At 45.4% G+C, this 18,637-nt stretch overlaps 1 protein-coding gene across 17 annotated transcripts in view; it reads right to left on the reverse strand.

Moving 5' to 3' along the window:
• LOC110489906 (anion exchange protein 2) overlaps positions 1–18,637 on the reverse strand; it is a 78,771-nt gene that overhangs the window by 2,550 nt on the left and 57,584 nt on the right. For all 17 annotated transcript variants that reach the window (XM_021562886.2, XM_036944178.1, XM_036944191.1 and 14 more), the window contains 20 exons: positions 17,390–17,549; positions 16,960–17,198; positions 13,794–13,918; positions 11,367–11,566; positions 8,977–9,113; positions 6,560–6,740; positions 6,331–6,466; positions 5,743–5,944; positions 5,396–5,501; positions 5,073–5,257; positions 4,663–4,876; positions 4,273–4,479; positions 3,816–3,964; positions 3,446–3,640; positions 2,566–2,802; positions 2,335–2,424; positions 1,986–2,152; positions 1,299–1,552; positions 836–1,005; positions 70–243 (listed from right to left, as the gene is read on the reverse strand). In XM_021562886.2, the coding sequence (XP_021418561.2) occupies positions 70–243; positions 836–1,005; positions 1,299–1,552; positions 1,986–2,152; positions 2,335–2,424; positions 2,566–2,802; positions 3,446–3,640; positions 3,816–3,964; positions 4,273–4,479; positions 4,663–4,876; positions 5,073–5,257; positions 5,396–5,501; positions 5,743–5,944; positions 6,331–6,466; positions 6,560–6,740; positions 8,977–9,113; positions 11,367–11,566; positions 13,794–13,918; positions 16,960–17,198; positions 17,390–17,549 (3,528 nt within the window). The remainder of the gene's footprint in view (positions 1–69; positions 244–835; positions 1,006–1,298; positions 1,553–1,985; positions 2,153–2,334; positions 2,425–2,565; positions 2,803–3,445; positions 3,641–3,815; positions 3,965–4,272; positions 4,480–4,662; positions 4,877–5,072; positions 5,258–5,395; positions 5,502–5,742; positions 5,945–6,330; positions 6,467–6,559; positions 6,741–8,976; positions 9,114–11,366; positions 11,567–13,793; positions 13,919–16,959; positions 17,199–17,389; positions 17,550–18,637) is intronic.

The following is an 18,637-nucleotide window of genomic DNA, read 5'->3' on the forward strand; positions in this document are numbered from 1 at the left end:
GTTGAATGCTAGTGAATTGGCCTAAAGCTAGTGAATGGGCCTAGTGTGCCGCCGTGTGGGCTAACTTACACACTGCATCTCTCGGGTGGTGAAGATACGTGACAGCAGAAACATCTTAACGGGCACGGTGAGGATGAGGACGAAGGGGAAGGCCAGCGAAGCCACGGTGGACATGACGGCCCACAGCGACGCCAGACACACCAGCTGGATCAGCGTGTACAGGTGCATCCGCAGCGTTTTCACCTGGGGGGACACAGTGACTATGGGTTAATGTGGTGGATTACCGTTATACACATGTAATGGGACAATGAAAATCATGCATATGATACAGTATAACACACAGTATGTATACACAGTCTGGTATCCCATTGGGGTAAATAGCTTCTACGGGTTTATATAGTGGATTATACAGGAAAGGCTCTCTTCGGTAGCATGGCTGATGTGACCCACGTGGTACACAGCAAAGGACAGCTTTGACCCACTGAGCTGTAATGGAAGGGGGCAGTGCTTGGGGGCTGTGTGTGGCTGTATGCGTTGTGTGTTTGAATGAGAAAAACATACAAAAGAAAATGCACCCCTTCCCCCCTTTCATTATCAACGCATCATGCCTACAACATCATATCAGCCTCTTCAGATTCTGTAGTCAGGAAGACTGAGTTTGGCATCAGGCAGACTAGTTATTCGGTGAATCAGGGCCAAAAAGGTTTTGGGAACCAACAAGTGTCTCAGAGTAGGGGTTGCTGAACTAGAATCAGTTTTGCCTTTCAGATCATAATGCATACGGACCAAGTGCCACTGCTCTAAGTTTCTCTCTGTGACTGTGTGCCGTGGTCACCTTGCGGACGTAGGTGTGGTCTGGGTGGTACTTGGGGGGCATCAGCAGTAGCATCAGGCGCTCGGTGAACTGGATGCCGTTGAGTGACATCACGCCCATGTAGAGGAAGATGCCAAACAGCACAGCGATGGGGATCTGACGCAAGAGGTCTCCGATCACGATGGAAAGGCCTGGAGGACAAGGGAGGAAGAGTTTAGAGAAATGACTGAAAACCTGAGCGCATCTTAATACTCTATTACAGTTGCCTCTTCTTTCAGTCTGATGTAAAATAATGAGAATGGGAAAAGCCAAGTCAACAGAAGCAAAGTCACAGATATTTTGCTTGTATATTTTGTTTTTATCCTATGTTTTCAAATCACTAGAGAAGGGAGGAGTCAATGGGAGGAAGCTAAGTTAAACTTTTTAGAAGCGCCAAACATCTTCCATTCTAGTCTATTCTACATCTAGCCGACAAGACACTCACCTACTAAGATGGCCACCAGCAACCCTGTGACCCGCTGCTCCTTGACCTCCTGGATGCGGGGCTTGTCACCTGGGGCGACCGCCTTGCTCATGACGGTGAGGGCGTTGGCGTGCGTGACGGAGCGCACGGTGGCGGCTGCCATCCAGGGCAGGCCGAACAGGGCCGAGGTGCCCCCTAACACCACAATTACCAGCAGGTCCAGGTGGAAGCCAGAACCCTTCACCAGCATCCGCTCCTTCTTACTCACTATCAGCCTAGGGAGGGAGGGAGGGAGGGAGGGAGGGAGGGAGGGAGGGAGGGAGGGAGGGAGGGAGGGAGGGAGGGAAGGAAGAAGGCAGATGGTTGAGAAGGACTAAATATGATAAATATATAATACATCAAATGTAAATGTCCATGCGTGTCCTCACCACACTGTATATACCATCTATTCACACCATGTATTTTAATTATGTTATTGTGTTACTTTTTATTATTTTTTTACTTTAGTTTATTTGGTAAATATTTTCTTAACCCTTCTTGAACTGCACTGTTGGTTAAAGGGCTTGTAAGTAAGCATTTCACGGTAAGGTCTACACTTGTTGTGTTCGGCGCGTGTGACAAATAAAGTTGGATTTGTTTTGATTTTGATTTGAATATTCTGGGAAAGAAGACCCTGGGGGATGGGAGGGTCTTGTGATCCTGACTCACGTGGTGATCTGTGTCTCCATGAAGATGAGGATGAAGACCAGCAGGGCGGGCAGCATGCTGCCAAACATCATCCAGATGGGGAACGGGGTGTCCATGCCCAGGGGGTTGATCACCCAGCCACGCTTCTCAGGACTGGTCACAGAGAAGCCACTGGGCACGCTCAGTTTCTACACAAGGTCAGGGAGAAAGTGACGTGTGTTATAGAGGGTAATGACATGGCGTAATAGGTCTTCAAAGAAACTGGTTCTATAGAATTTATCAGTAAAACAGAAGTTAAGCTTAATCGAAACAATTCAATTAACAAACTAATGAAGGTCTTTGGAGTTCTTGTCATTGCAGTACTGCTCACCTGTGTGTAAGTGTCACGTATACTGTAGTCCACTAGGACCATGATGAGGATGGCTATGGGGACCCCGAAATCTCCAATGATCCTACGCAGCTGAACAACACAAAAACAGCATGAAGGGACACTAGGGAGGAATGTTCTGTGATTCGACAATAAACTCCAAAATAATTATGTTTAGTTTTATTAAGTTTGTATTAAATTGACATACATCCTGATAATGGTTCTGTATCTTACCTTGCCGGGGAAGAAGGCACTGTTTTTGAACTTGCGCAGGTAGAATGCAATGAAGAAGGTTCCAGACATGAGCACCAGGGAGAGCAGTGCTGTGTTGGGTTCCCTCCAGACCTTCACCGGCACCACCGAAATGGTGCCGTTGCCAAGCAACAGCTCCAGGGGGCTATTCTCCATTGTGGAGTTCTCTGCCGTGCTGTTGCCAGAGGAACAGCGCTGCAGCGGGTGCTCCACGAAAATCTGCCCGGCGACACAGAAAAATGGTTTGCATTAAAGCACCGCTTCGCTGGCACGCACACACTACCTCCCTCAGACCGAGATCACTTCAACACGACTTCAGAGAGATTAAAACTGACATTATACCTTTAAGGTCCCCGCACAAACACGTTCTGAGAATGGAGATTAATTCATAGACAAATAATCCCTTCAAAGTCTTGTGTTGGCAAAGGTCTGAAAATAGTAACATTCCTGAACTCATGAAGCCGGATTATAGTCGGGCTTTCTGTCCCATTCACTTTATTCTCGGATCAGGGCAACTCAATCACAAAATACTTACCTGTTAAAAGGAAAATACCACTCAAAAACTATCTTTTGGTATTTTGTTTTATTAGTCCACTGTCGATACGGTCCCAAAATGTTTTGTATGTCAACAATCAAGTAAGATACATTCTGTATTTTTTAAGTTCTGTCACAGTAAGATGCATTTTGCATCATATTATGCAATGTATTATTTCGACCCCATGTTGTGAGCATAGTCCAATCTAGAGACAGATTTGATCCCCCCTCTACAAATTCAAGTGCTTTTAGCATTAATAAGGGCACTAAATAGTTTCTATCAGTTTCAATACTATAGTCAGTCAACTGAGCTCCAGGTTTACAATACCTTGCCTATCTTGGAGAAGGTCTCGAAGATGAAGATGAGTGAGATGAGGCAGGAGAATATCTCCTGGGTGAAGCGCGAGACAAAGCGAACCAGGAAACTGCCCTCCAAGGCCACCATCATCACCACGATGATGATAAGCCAGAAGCCGATCCACACCCGGCCCGTCAGGTATTCCACCCCGTTCCCCTTACAGAACTATATATGAGCGAGAGAGGTTAGGACACAAGCAACTAGAGTGGTAGAGGATGTGACAAGTTATGACACTGACGGAAGATTTGTTACAAACACCATCAACGGCAGGGAAATACAAAAGGGATTCTTAAGCAGTAGTTAAGAATGTCATCTCCGAATCCAGTTTAGGGTAACTCACAGAGTAGAAGGCCTCTTCAAAGACGAGTAGGGGTCCAGAGAAGCCCACCACCAGGAGCGGCTGGGCCCCCAGGAGGCAGAAGAGAATGCCCTGCAGCGCCGTGGCCACGATCAGCTCAGACACACCGATCAGACCCTCAGTCTTCTCACCTACCACAAGGCACACAGTCAAGAAACCGCACAGGCAACATTCAGGAAACGACCTAAGAACATTATTTGAAAACATTAGTAAATAACATTAAATACAGCTCCAATGCCTGACTTAAACACATGCTAAGTGTCTGGTTGTGTGTTGGTTGGGGTAGATTGGTATCGGATGGATTTGTGGAGTGGTTCGTTTTTTCATCCTGTTCATTGTTCCCCTTACTTAATGAACTTACAGGGAAACTGTACGTTCATCAACATTTCTGTTAATGTGCCAGAATTTGCTAGCCATCTTTAACCCCTGGGGGACTCACCCAGGAGGCCTCCGAAGGTGATAGCTGGGGAGAGGGCGGCAAAGTAAATGAAGATGACGGCCGCCGCGCACTGGGCGTTCAGCGCGTCCTTGAAGTCGCTTGCGTACTTTGGGTAGCGGCGCTTCACGTCCCGGATCAGGCCGCCGAAGGGGCGTCCCGTACGCTGCAGGGGGTCGTCTCCCGGCTTCCCGGGCGATAGAAGGGACTCTGGAAGACATGAACACAGACCGTGTTAACATGGACTTTAATTTCAAAATCTGCACTACAAAAATGAAGTTGGTTTGGGAAAAAAAAGGGGAAACTCTTAAATCATTATCATCCAGGTAACGGTCTGAGACGCTGGGAAAGTTGCTTGGACATCATTTGACCAAAATGTCAGAATTCCCCCACCTTTCTCCTCCTGGCTTTTGGGCTCCTTGGCCAGCAGGGCTCCTTGCTCCTCCCTCTTGCGGAGCATCTCCTTCTGGAAGCGAGAGACTGAGTGGAGCAGCTCCTCGCCACCCATCTCCGAGGGGGGCAGCACGATGCTGCAGTCCAGGAAGCCGTTGATGGCGTTGAGCAGGTCCTGGCGGTCGTCTGCCAGGTAGGCCGACTCATGGAAGTGCTGCAGGGAAGGGGAGGGAAACACACAACATATAAGGATTTATAATCATCATCTTGTGTGAGGTTTCAGAGGTAACAACAGTTAAACCAAATGAAAACATGAATGGAAACTGAAACCAGTGAAATTACAACACGGAAGGTTTACTATTGCACTCTATCCATTGTCTTGGTCTGCTCTAAATTGGTCCCACGCTGACCTTGTCAGACATGAGTGTGGAGATGGAGCGTCCGATCTGGTGGTAGTCCATGTTGGTGCTGGAGGGTCCCAGCAGGACGAAGATGAACCTGACGGGCACGGGGACCTCCAGTACAGAGTCCAGCTCCTGCGCCTCCTGCAACCGGACAAACGCCATGGTGGGCTGCTCCAGGAAGTCCACACTGCCTGGAAAGAGGAACAGAGTATCTGGGAAACTGCAATATTTTACACTCCGGTTTCAGCCAGTATTTACTGGTTCATTTTCAGTTAACAATGGGTACCTTACGGTACCTTCTTGAAAGAAATCAACACAATTCAACTCACCCACAAGGACTACAGTGGCCTCAGCGTTCTCTGGAATCTTCTCCAGCAGCTTGAGCTCATGCTTGGACTTGGACCTGTGCATGCCAATATTTGGAGTCGACTCCTTCTGTTGCAGAACACCAAATCATAACGTAGTTAACGCAGGTCTCTGTCTAGCTGACCAACGGGAGACCTTAATCATTAAAAAGGGACTCAACCATGAACTGCTAGAAGATACATATCTATCCAAATAAACATGTCTCCACCACAATGTTATTGCCTGCTCTCTTCGTCAGTCAAATAAGTTATCTAACCTACATTCGCAACAGTAAACCACATAGTATCAATCAACCCGGAGCTGTAGGTACCTGCACGTCGTTCTTCTCCACGTCGACGCGCGTCTCCTGCTCCGCCGAGCTGGCCGAGCCCATGAGGGGCTCTGTGACGGAGGGCTCTGGCTGGTGGATGTGGTTGGAGCTGTGGTGGTGAGGCAGCATGCTGCCCAGGCTGGCCGCAGAGATGTTCCTGGGGAAGGGGTTGTGGCTGTGCTCTTTCTCGTCGCTCGGGTGACTGCGGGGAGAGGGAAGGAAAGGCACACAGAGGTTGAGCAGGAGATACATCGCGTGAGAGAGGGCGAGGTGGGACCTACCAAGCAAGCAGGCAGCGTGGGGGATGGCATGGAAAGTTCATCAGTGTGAATTGACATGCTGAACTAATAATGCCATTTCATCTATGAGATCAGAATGTTAGACGAACTCCAGCGATTTTGTCTTATGTATCCTGTTGAAAAACAACAGCCAGAGTATAAATACAGTAATGTCCAAACACTTAATTTGCTAAAACTACGGCAGTATTCCGTACTTCCATACTAAGAGTTGAGATCGTCTTAAGACTTAAGAGTGTTTTTTTCACTAAGCTGTCCTAGACGATTTGTAGGTGTAGTGGTAGTGCTGTACCTGTGTTTGAGAAGCAGGGCTCGGAGCACGTTGGCGCGGTCCTCAGCCTTGATCTGGTCTGAGATTATCATCTGCTCCACCACCTGGTGGGCGATGCCAGGCAGAGTCTTCTGGTCCAGGTCCAACAACACCGCCCCTGGGTGGCAGAGGAGACACGGCACACTGCAGTGAGGGCACACACAGATGTACACACACACACACACACACTCTTTCTCTCCTCCTCTCCTACCGTGGGAGATGGTCTTGCGGAGCTCCAGCAGGCTGCGGAAGGAGAGCGAGGCCACGTGGGGTTTGCCCCAGCGATCCGTCTCCTCCTCCACGTCCTCCTCAAACTTGATCCAACGCGCTGTCTCCCGCCACTGCATTTCCTGGTTCTTATCCATGATCAGCTCGTTCAGCTCCACAAACACCTGAGAGGGAGAGATGGATGTTAAAGTGATAGTTCACCCAAATTACATATTGGTTTCCTTACCCTGTAAGCAGTCTATGTACAAGGTAAGACAGTAATCATTTATTTTGTTTGTTTACCTGGCCAGTGACCACTATCTCCAATTGCTAACTTTGTAGCATGTTTGTCCAAAAACCAATGCAAGTCAATATCCATGATATTAGCATGTTCTGTGTAGATGCCCATGCACATCCAGGAGTCTGAAATGTTGAAACCAGCATCTCCTTCAAACCAAGTTATTATTGAGGAAACTTGATTAGATTCAGTGAGGATCGGAATAACTGAACTATCAGGGGAAATTGTTTTCGATTAGCTTAAATGTGTCTAGATCTGCTTCGGTCCTTGCTATCCGGGATCCTTGGGATGGCCCTACCCAGTTGAAGTTGAAATGTAAAATGGTTAAGGTAAGGGTTAAAGTTAGGCAAGGGTTCTATTTAAGGTTAGGCAAGGGGTTAGGATTTAGGGTAGGGACGTCCCAAGGACCCCGGATAGCATTTTTTTGGCCATATTCTTCTGTTATTTTAGAATGAACGCTAGCTCTTCTCAGGATCATGCTTTTTCTTTAAAGACAGTGGACATTATAAGGAAGGGAAAGCATATCCAGATAACTACGTGTCCATATGTGTTTATCTACTTTCACTCTTCAAAATGTCAAGTGTGAAAGTAGTTGGCACCAGGCCTTGAACCTGCTGACTTCTGAAAACCATGCAAAATGTATCAGACCTGGGTTCAATTACTATTTTAAATACTTTATTTGTGGTTGATTGAGCTTGCCTGGCTTAATGGACCAATAAAATAGTCCCCAAACTGCAAACCCAGTCCATCTGGCATTCTAGGCAGGCTGGAGCAAAATGTTCAAAATATTTTAAAATGGTAGTTGAACCCAGGTATACGGTGCAATGTTGATGTCAAACAGAAACGCACTCAACAGTGTTACTCGGTTATATTAGCGCCCAACAAACATGCATTGAAACTATCCTCAAAGTCAATACACTTCACAAATATAGGCCACGGACAGAAAATAGCCCAAGCAACTAGTAAACGCAACCTTATTTCAGTCAAAACCATTTGAGTGAGCACCAGACGCTCCGTTGAGATTAAGTTCTTCCCGAACATCCACTAACTGTGATGAGTAGAAATACAGTACACATTTTAGAGACTGATGAGTAGAAATACAGTAGAAATAATGAAGATTTGGATGGGTATAAATACAGTAGAATAGCAGAGACTCTGATGAGTAGAAACACAGTATTGCACCATTACAGCCTTATCACGTCACAACAGGCTGGTTAAAGAGAAACTATGCTGGTGAGTTAGTGCGACCCAACCCACTACTACCTGTTTTAGTACCAAGCCAACAACATAACTGATGATTAGCGAGTGATCATACTGTACACCTACCCTCACGTGCAGAGACACGGCGCCACATGCAAACCCACACTCCTGGAACCTGTGTCTGGCCGGCTAAGCCGCCTCACCTTCTGGGGCCGGGCCATATGGCCGGAGTAGTCCAATAGGACCATTCCGTCTGGCCGGGAGGCAGAACGGTACAGAACCACTGCCGGTAACGACTGGAAGGAGCGAGAGGGTGGGCTCAACACACTGACACAGACCCCCGCACAGAGCAGGCGACCCTTACATCTCCCCACACACACACTGTAGCTCGTACACACTCTTTACCATGAGAGGAACCTGTTGTTGGGGGCCTCTGTGTGTGTGTTATTAAAACATGGCTCCCTCTCTCAGGGAGCACCGGGTGTCTTGTTACCTGAACTCTTCGCTGCCTCTTTCCTTTTGATGTGTGAAAGAAAATAACTAATTCATTCATTTTTAATTGTGTTCTGCGCCCAAACAGAGAACGAGGGGATTTTTTTTTTGCTGTATTTTCTAGTTGATGGGGGGGGGGGGGGTGTCAAGAAAACAATGAACCCCATTTACCTTTGTCTAAACTGAGCAAAACATAGAAACTGGTCTCCAAAGACAAACATCACCTACACGTGTCCTGCATGGAATGTCTTAAAACAAGCAGCAACATCTACCTTCAAACCTTCCTCCTTGTCAAAAACATCAGGAAATCCATGAAAACCATCTAAATGAATAAAACCCAATCATACTATTTGAAACAAGGGACAATGTGACACTGTTTCCCAACACAAGCAAAGGAGTGGGTACTAATGCTCGTTTTTTCGGAGGCTCACCTCATGTGGGGTCCGGTCCTTTTTTTGGCTGCGTATGCTGGTCTCCTGGTGGTCCTTGCCGACATGCACCACTTGGCCCTTGGTGCTCTTTCTGACCAGGTGTCTCCGTACCCCAGGGACATCCTCAAAACGATGGCCTGAGGAGTAAAAAGTGAGAGATGAGTGCAAAATCATCACCACATAAGGACAGGCATCGCAATAGAGGTTCATGATTGTCTCTATATAGTGATCTATCGTGTATTGACATCCCCTTATTCTTTGTTTTGAATACGACTGTGGTGGCGATTGTGATCCCAAACACTGACTAACAGTGGTCAACAATCCATTGTAGTGTTGTAGCTTTTCCCCCAAACATTGATCTTCCTAACGGTGAGCTCTTGGCTCTGGGATGACGTCCCCACCATCAGGTCAACTCTCAGAGTCCCACACTCAGAGGCCAGGCTGCTGCTTTTTTTCCACCTGACCTTGCTGTGGCCTCAAACGAAGGACAACCTGGACAAGGCTGGATGGCAGAGAGGCTCTCAGATATATCTGAGAGGGTAGGTGCAACAGGTTTGATGATCCTGTTAGAGATAGGAACCTTACCTTTATCAGTGGCCTTTTTTCCCTATTTGAGAAACACCCTGGTCGTTGAGCACCTTCATCAACTCTGAGGGTTTGGAAAAATGACAGCATTTTCTCCTAATGAACAAGTTGTCCTGTTGGTCCTTTTAGGAAAACCCAGCGAGTGAAACTGGAGAGCAACAAAGTATAATCTTCTGTCATGTGAGCCTCTTGTTCTTTGTCCAGGTTTTGCTGTAAGGTGTTGCTGTAACTTGTCCGACTTCCATGCAATGTCCACTGGAACCGTTAGTCCGCCCTAGAGACTCCACGATGTGTCTGACTCCTGACTCATGAGTGTCTGGGCAGACCCCGAGTGGGACGGGCCTAAATGGATAACACTCTTGAAGAAGGAGATGAGCTTGGAGGTGGGCGCAGTGCTGGCATAAAGCTGGCATGGGTATGAGGAACAGCCACCTGTAGCGTCTCAAGATCCAGTCCTTGCGTGTCCAGGACTGGAGCTCAAAGAAAAGCGGGAAAAAAAGTTGCCATTCCTTGACCACCACCTGACCTGGTTGAGGTAGAAACCGTCCGAGCGCATTAGCTAGCGGAGGTGCTAACAACCGGAGGGTTGACCAAAAAGGGGAAGGAGAGAGTGATCTAATCATTCCAATCATTGAGCAGCAGCCAGCCACAAAGGCACTTTCCCAGGCTGCTTTGCAGTTCTGGGAAGAAAATAAAAGATCATAGAATGAGGAATTAAAATTCCCAAATAAAATGCAATTTTCGGACCATTCTGAAACTTGAAGGGTTCATGACTAGTAATGTAATATGATCTCTATGCTGAGAGGAGAAAGAGGACAAATTAGAGGACAAAGGCCACACCATTTATGTCACGTAGCCCCATGATGGCACTGGACCTACATCACCTACATCAGATCATCACCATGCATCTCATCAGCTTCCCTCTCATGTTGTTCTTTCAGATGACTTAGCTCTTCCCCATTGTTTTATTGTCACTAATGACTCAGGACTTGTGAACCAGAAGGGCAGCTTTCTCAATTAGCCACCAGGTTGGCTTGGGCCTGGTTCCAAGGGCCTCAGCTGACAGCGGGAACAGGCTAATTTAACAAGAGGACTTTGCTCCTGTTCTGTTCCTGTCCGCCACACTCTGATAAGCTGCCGCTGTCCACTGAGGGGTCGACCCCCCCTGATGTAAATCACCTCTGGTGCCCCTGGAGCTGGGGACGTCACAGGGCAACGGGGGGGGGACACACTGACTCATAGTGCCCCTCATTAATGTGTCCCTGTGTGCCCCCCTCTCTTCCATTCTCTGTTCTGAGCATTCCGACCTTCAGTGGAGCCAAAGACTGTTCTTCCACTCTAATCACAGTGCTCAGCTGGAAGGGTAATAATGTGGGATATCAAACAGGCCGAATTGCACGCACAAACACACTCACAGCCTTCTTTAAAAGTTAATCTGGCAGAGCAGATGACTGCAGCACTCCAAGGTCTGGGAGAGTTTAGAGTACTGGGCTTCTGAACAAATCTCCCAATGGACAAAACAGCCTGGAAATGTACAAGAAGTTTGAACATAACAAAGAGAGAACCAACATGTCTTCTGAATTTAATAATACATACAATAAAGTAAGCACTAAAACATTGCTTCAGTTCAGTCGACAACAAATGAATGGCTGAACATGTAGGGGCTGTTTCCCAGATACAGACTAAGCCTAAACCTGGACTAAGAAGCATTTTCAATAGAGATTATTTTTAGTCTATGATTAGGCTTAATCTGTAAACCGGACCGAAATGTCTAAATTGATGTTTCTCCATTTCCCCAGACTCACTCTTAATGCCATCCAAGTCGGCCGAGGCCAGGGTCTGCGCCTCACTCTCATCCGTGGGGATGCGGTGGTACTTGGCCTGCTCGGCGCCAGTCATGTTGCCCGTACGCCGGCGCTCCTGCAGGTCGTAGCTGCGGCTGGCTATGCGGGTCAGAGAGGCGGGGTCGGATGGGTCACTGCTGGACAAGGTCGGACAGGGCTTTCTGGGAGAGGAGAGAAAGAACAGGGTTAATAACTTTAAAGTCAATAAAAGTTATGACGTGAGCCTGAGTGGTGTACTAAGAAAGCAAGCTAGATCTACTCAGGCTTTTATAAAGCTAGACAACTTCAGTTAGCTTCACATTCCAGGTCAGGCTTCATCCGTACTACGATGGTAGATATTGATCGTCCACCTCCCTCCAACTCTAGCAAGCTTGTAACACCGAACTCTTCATTGAGACAATGCTGAAACATCAATCCAAGGGTGAGTCAGTGCCACATTTTTATTTGCGCCAAAATCTAAAAGAAAGAAAAAGTTCTGGCAAATTTCCAGAACTTTTCCCCACTCATAGCGCTCCTTCAATCTGTGGAATAGCTTACTGACGTCGGCAGGGTGGCCTAGTGGTTAGAGCGTTGGACTAGTAACCGGAAGGTTGCGAGTTCAAACCCCCGAGCTGTCGTTCTGCCCCCGAACAGGTAGTTAACCCACTGTTCCTAGGCCGTCATTGAAAATAAGAATTTGTTCTTAACTGACTTGCCTGGTTAAATAAAGGTAAAAAAAAAAAAAAAAAAAAAAAAAATTGCATTGTGATCATAGACATAATCCATTAGGGTTTTGGAACCTCGAACCATGGCAATTTGACTGTTAAAACTTACGGGTACACTAGCAATGGCTTCCAAAATTGTGTAGCTCAACTCAAAAAGGAGATCAGGTTCTTTTTAGTATTTATTTCATTCATGGTAGGTATATAGACAAACGTTTAGGTCTAAGCCTTCGACAGTGTCATTGACTTGAATGGGAACTGCCATCTATGGATTATACTGTATGTCTATGATTGGATGCGGCTGTCAGTTAGCCCGCTAACAAATTTCAAAACACAATTGCGCGAAATGTACAAATCAGAAAGCAAACGCTGTCATTACTAAATGTCATTACTAATATGATAGGATTTTTTTAACGCACAAAAGTACATTTGATTAATAAAATATTTAAATCAGTAGTCTTCCTCAAATGAAGGGTATGGTGGCACACTCTTTGCGAGAGGGAGAGAATCGGTTTTCATTGGTTCTCAACTCGTGGCTCAGACTTCTTCAGGATAAAATGGAGTTAACCCTGAATTAGCCTGTCCCAGAGAAGATTAGTTCTGAAGGATATGTTGCCATAGAAATGTACCTGGCTAAAAGCTGCACGATTTTTGTGGTGTCGGTTATCCCAAGTTGATGTCAGAGTTGACCCAAGTTACCTCGCTAACTCCTCAAACTTGATTCATAGTATAGGGCTCTGAAGTGGTCTACACAACTTAACTCATTTTTAATTTAGGGGCCAATAGATGACAAAATTCACATTTTCTAAGATAAGAAGAGAACGGTTTGTTGGTCTCCTTCAACATTCCTTGGAACAAAACATACAGGAAGCCAAATTCACAGAAGAAAAAAAAATCAGGTGCACTAAATCCTAAAAATGGCATCATAAACTAAGGAGTGAAGATGCCCACTTAGAATTAGTCAGTCCAGCAAACAGATCATTCCCAAAACCGACACTCACTCACCTAAAGACGTCAAACTGTCTCCTAAGCACTTTATGGTTGTTTCAGAAAAAAAGAAAAAAAACTTTGGGCGTTACTTTCCCCAACTATATTCAGAAGTTCCCTCCCCGGTCAGAATAATCCACTTGTTTGACATCTCCATCTTCCAATGTATAGTATTGCAGTTTTAGTAGTACTATTAGGAGGAAGTCCACACAGAGCGAAACTTCGGCAGACTGGAGAAAGGAGAAAAAAAGACAAAGCACTAATGTGTCCTGAGACTAAATACCATAGGTGGAGGGAGGGAGAGGTGTGTTAGTAGGAAGGGTCAGTGTTCTGTTCTCTATGGAGACAGTCAGACAGGTGAAATATGTGTTGTTGCAAGGGGATGAATCATGTCCTATTAGATCAGAACCCTGCAGGCTGCCTGGATGCCGGGAACATGGTAACGTACAGTGTGTGCCGGCCTGCCTGGGTGAGACCGCGCGCACACACACACACTCTCTTTCTCTCTCTCTCTGATCCAATCAGTGACTGAGAACGCCTCAGAGCAAGCAGTATCAGGCTAAGTGCTACAAAAGAGTCCTTGTCGTGTTGTGACGCAAAGCAGGGTGACACTTCAACTGGCAAAAATGAGCTCACCCAATCACCTCATTACGGTAATAATGAAATAAAAATATGGGTGTATTCAGAGAGGTGTACTCACTCGGTGGAGGCGGCATCTTCAGGTTCGGTGCCCACAGCAGACTGAGGCACAACCTCCATCCCTCGGGCAGGGTGGGGGCTGTCTGTGGTAGGTGTGGCCAGGCGATCTTCATCTGACAGAAAGAACTATGGAGGGAGTAAGGGCACACATGACATGAACATTCTGTATATTCAACATGCTATTGAAAATAACTGCAATAGGGTTTACGGTAAAGAGGGGGAAAAAAACAATACAAATATGTAGAAAATGAATCGACTTAAAATCATTCAGAGGGATTCATCACAAAACCTAGACCACAACAAAGAAAATAACCACATTAATGGGGGATTTTCACAAAATGTTGTCATCAGAGAGCGGCATATGCTGAACGAGAAAGCTTGGTTTATTGCTTTTGTAAAGTTGAGTGTTTCCTGCCTATGACTATTTCATTGGCAAAGTGGGCAAACTGTGAGCCATCATATTCATGCACAAAATACCTAATAATGAAAGAAAAGCATTGTAATTCGGAATTCTGTAAAGTTAGTGTGGGAGAGGTGGGAAAATGATTGATGTCCATCAATAATGAGAAACCACCTGGTTTGGACAACTTAGATGGAAAGCTACTGAGGATGGTAGCAGACTACATTGCCCCTCCTGTGTCATATCTTTAATCTGAGCCCGGAGAACAGTGTTCATCTTCAGACCTGGAGGGAAGCTAGTCATTCCACTACCAAAGAACGGTAAACGCGCCCTTTACTGGTTCTAACAGCTAACCAAATCAGCTTGCCGCCGGCTCTTAGCAAACGTTTAGAAAAAGGTTGTTTGACCAGGTACAATGCTATTTCTCTGAACAAATGAACAACAGACTTTCAGCGTGCTTATAGAGAAGGTCACTCAACATGTACTGCACTGACACAAAGGACTGGTGATTGGCTGAAATAAATGGATAATAAGATAGTGGGAGCTTTGTTAGATTTCAGTGCAGCCGTTGAGATTATTGACCATAAAAATCGGGAAAAATCTATGTGTTATGGCTTTACATCCCTGCCATATCATGGGACGAGAGCTATCTAATAGATCAATGAGGGTTCTCTTTAAATGGTAGCTTCTCTAATGTTAAACAAAGTGTGGTATTTTGCAAGTGGCACTTGGCCCTTCATTGTTCTCTATTTTTACTAATGATCTACCACTAGCATTGAACAAAGCCTGTGTGGCAACATTATGCACGTCAGCAACCGCAGCTAGTGAAGTCCCTGCAACCCTAAACAAAGAGTTTCAGTCAGTTTTGGATTGGGTGGCTAGTAACAAAAAGGTCCTGAACATATCTAAAACTGAAATCATTGTGTTTGATACAAATCATTCCCTAAGTTCTAGACCTCAGCAGAATCTGGTAATGAATGATGTGGCTGTTTTGAGGAGACTAAACTGCTTGGTGTCAACTTGTCAAGGCATATTGATTCAATTGTTGCAAAGAGGGGAGAGGTATGTCTGTGATAAAGTTATGCTCAGCATTTTTAAACACCACAGTCGATAAAACAAATCCTGCAGGCTCTAGTTTGATCTAATATCGACCATCGCACAGCGATGTGATCAAGTGCTGCAAAGAAGGAACTAGAAAGGCTGCAGCTGGCCCAGAACAGAGCAGCAAGTCTTGCCCTTCAGTGTACACAGAGGGCTAATGTCAACAGTCTGCACGTCAGTCTCTCTTGGCTCAAAGTAGAGGAGAGATTGACAGCATCAATTCTTGTTTTTGAGAGAAATATTCAAAATTGACTGTATAATCAACTTATATATAGCTCTGACAGACATACTTACCCCACCAGACACGATACCAGGTGTGTCTTCATAGTCCCCAGGTTGAGGGGGGGGGGGGGGAATCTAGAAATTGTATAGAGCCATTAATCCATGGCACTCCCTTCCATCTCATATAGTGCCAGTAAACCGGGTTTAAAAAAAACAAAGACACCTCACGCCACAATGCCTCTCCCCCATGTGACCAAACATTTTTAAATATAAATGTCTGTAATTTCTATGTTAATGTTTTAAATGTATGTAAATTGTCTTTGTCTGTAATGTATTTTTAGTTATGTGTCAGAGCCCAGGAAGACAAGCTGTCACCCTTCACGTCGGCTAATGAGAAGCCTAATAAAATCAAACTAAAGAGAATAATGTATGTATGTAATACATTTCAACTCTGTATCTGACATGGTACTAGTGTCTTCTTTTAATGCTGTTGCCCATAACCATGTGTGTGAGGTGTGTACTTTTGTTTCAAAGTAGATTTGTTTAACACTACCAAGAAACACTGTGTGACCGACCCGGGAGTTAGCCCACTGCAGTAAAAGGTTATTAAAGGAAACATGGGTGAGGCCAAAATGTCATAAATATGCCAACTTTGTTTTAGATAAAAATGTTAAATATACATGTCAACAATCCTCCAAAGGACTATTTTATGGATTACATTTCGTAAAAACATCCCAAAAATCATGGTCTTTTTTTCGTCAGGGTTTTGTGAGAATTCACACTCTTGAGCATTTCTTTTATATTTCAAGAATAAAAGAAAGCTTCATATGAGAAAATCACAGGTCAAAACCGGTCATGTGTGGCAGAACACAATAGTTGTCAGTGATATAACAGTGTAACCCCAAACCAGTTAAATAATTCATTAAGCTTGTGTTTAAATATTCATAGAGGAAAATATGATAATGCTGTTGAACCACAGCCACACTGCAAAAAAAACAAAAAAAAACATGTCAGTGTTCCAAATGGCACCCTATTCCCTTTGTAGTGCACTACATTTTTTACCTGGCCTTGGTCAAAAGTAGTGCACTAAATAGGGAATAGGGTGTCATTTGGCACGCAGACCCAGTATCAGTGGAGTAAGATATGCATATTGCCTTACGCCATGGTTTCCCAAACTGGATCCTGGGGCCGCACCTGGGAACATGTTTTGTTTTTTCCCTAGCACTACACTGATTCAAATAATCCAAGCTTGATGAGTTGGTTAATTGAATCAGTTGTGTAGTGCTAGTACAAAACGTAGAACCAGGAGGGGCCCCAGGACCGAGTTTGGGAAACACTGCCTTACGCTAAGCTACCTTTGGTTCATGTTTAAAAAAAACAACAACTGACAAGACAACTGAAGTGAATGTTAAAGCGTATTTGAAAACATGAAAGGTGTCATTACATGTACGTCTTCTTTGACGGTGTCACAATCTGTCTCAGAGAGATGGGTGTGGCTCTCTCCACCCTCTTCCTCATCATCTTCCTCATCCTCTCCTTCCTCAATGGCGGTGTTGCTGTTTGGGACGGAACTGTCCTTGCGCTCTCTTTCCTTCTTTTTCTTCTTGCCGCTCTTCTTCCTCCTCCCATCGGAGGGCAGCTTGGACAGGGGGTGGTGGATGTGGTGCGAGGAGTGACGGTGGTCTGCAGCAGGGAAATGGTTAGTAGATCAAACATTTTGTGTGGTTTTCAGAGGGACTTATTTTATTAGTAAATCAACGGTTTATATTTACGATTCCCAAAAATGAAGGTAATCCACTCCACAATTTCTGCAAAAGTATGTGAGCCACCTACGCATGTGTGCAAGTTGTGTGAACAATTGTGTGTGTGCTTACATTCAAAGTCCTCCTCGTTGTAGGTGCGGTGCTGCTCGTCGGGGACCCTGGGGGCGGAGCTGAGGATCTGCTGAAAGCGTTGGACCCCCAGAGATTTGTTCAAGTCCCCTTCATCCTCCTCAACCGCTCCTCGCATGGACGAGGCTGATGGCGCCTCCGGCTGAGAGGAAGAGAGGGAGGACAGGGTCAATTTAGATCAGTCAGGGAAGACAGGAAAAGGTATTGGCTTCATCTCAATTAATCTTTCTGTGATTCCTCGACTCCTTTTAATTGTATTGGAGGAGAAGTTCCAAGTTCCCTCTCCCCTCGAACCTTCTCCAATGGGTTTTGATAAGGACGCAAGGAATCAAGGAAAGACGAATTGAGAAAGAACCATGTTGAAGGCCCCATTCAGAAACAACCCCTAGACCCACAGTAAATCTGAACGGTTTGGATAGACATAAATCAGTATGGCGAAAATGTAATCAAGTCTTCTAAATGTTATAGCTACAACTATATTGCTTATCCAATTCTTTCAGATCAACATGGGAGTGCCAAGGCACTTTTTCCGGGACTGGGCCATTGTCCATTTTAGGCAATCCATTTATTCAGATTTGCTCTATGAGGTTGTTCGCCGACTTCATTCATCCCTATTCCCCTTGTCAAAGCCATGCAGCTCGAACCAAACTGACACTGAAGGAAGTGCTAGTCCTCCCACAGGAAAAATCCACTGAAAGGACAAGAGCTTGTGCTTGGTCTCTGAACACTACAACAGCCTCAAATTAAAATGAAAACAGTGATTACACTACAAGCTCTGATCAAGGACTTGGACAGGGTGGTGCTATGGATGGTCGTGGATGGTGGAGTGATGGAGATCCTGGGGACATCCCGGGGAGGTAAGTCCTGACTCGAATGATTAAGTACACTGAACAAAAATATATATTTTTAAAACGCAACAATTTCAAGGATTCATATAAGGAAATCAGTCAATTGAAATAACATTCAGTAGGCCCTAATCTATGGATTTCATAAGACATGCATTTGGAACACGCTGTTGTACACATTGATCCGGAGCATCCCAAACATGCTCAAATTGGTGACATGTATGCTGGCCATGGAAGAACTGGAACATTTTCAGCTTCCTGGGATTGTGTACAGGTCCTTGCGACTGTGCATTATCATGCTGAAACATGAGGTGATGGCGGCAGATGAATGGCACGACAATAGGCCTCAGGATCTCTGTGCAATCAAAATGCAATTGTGTTTGTT

The sequence above is a fragment of the Oncorhynchus mykiss genome, chromosome 15, assembly GCF_013265735.2.
Source record: "Oncorhynchus mykiss isolate Arlee chromosome 15, USDA_OmykA_1.1, whole genome shotgun sequence".
In the NCBI taxonomy this organism is placed as follows: domain Eukaryota; kingdom Metazoa; phylum Chordata; class Actinopteri; order Salmoniformes; family Salmonidae; genus Oncorhynchus; species Oncorhynchus mykiss.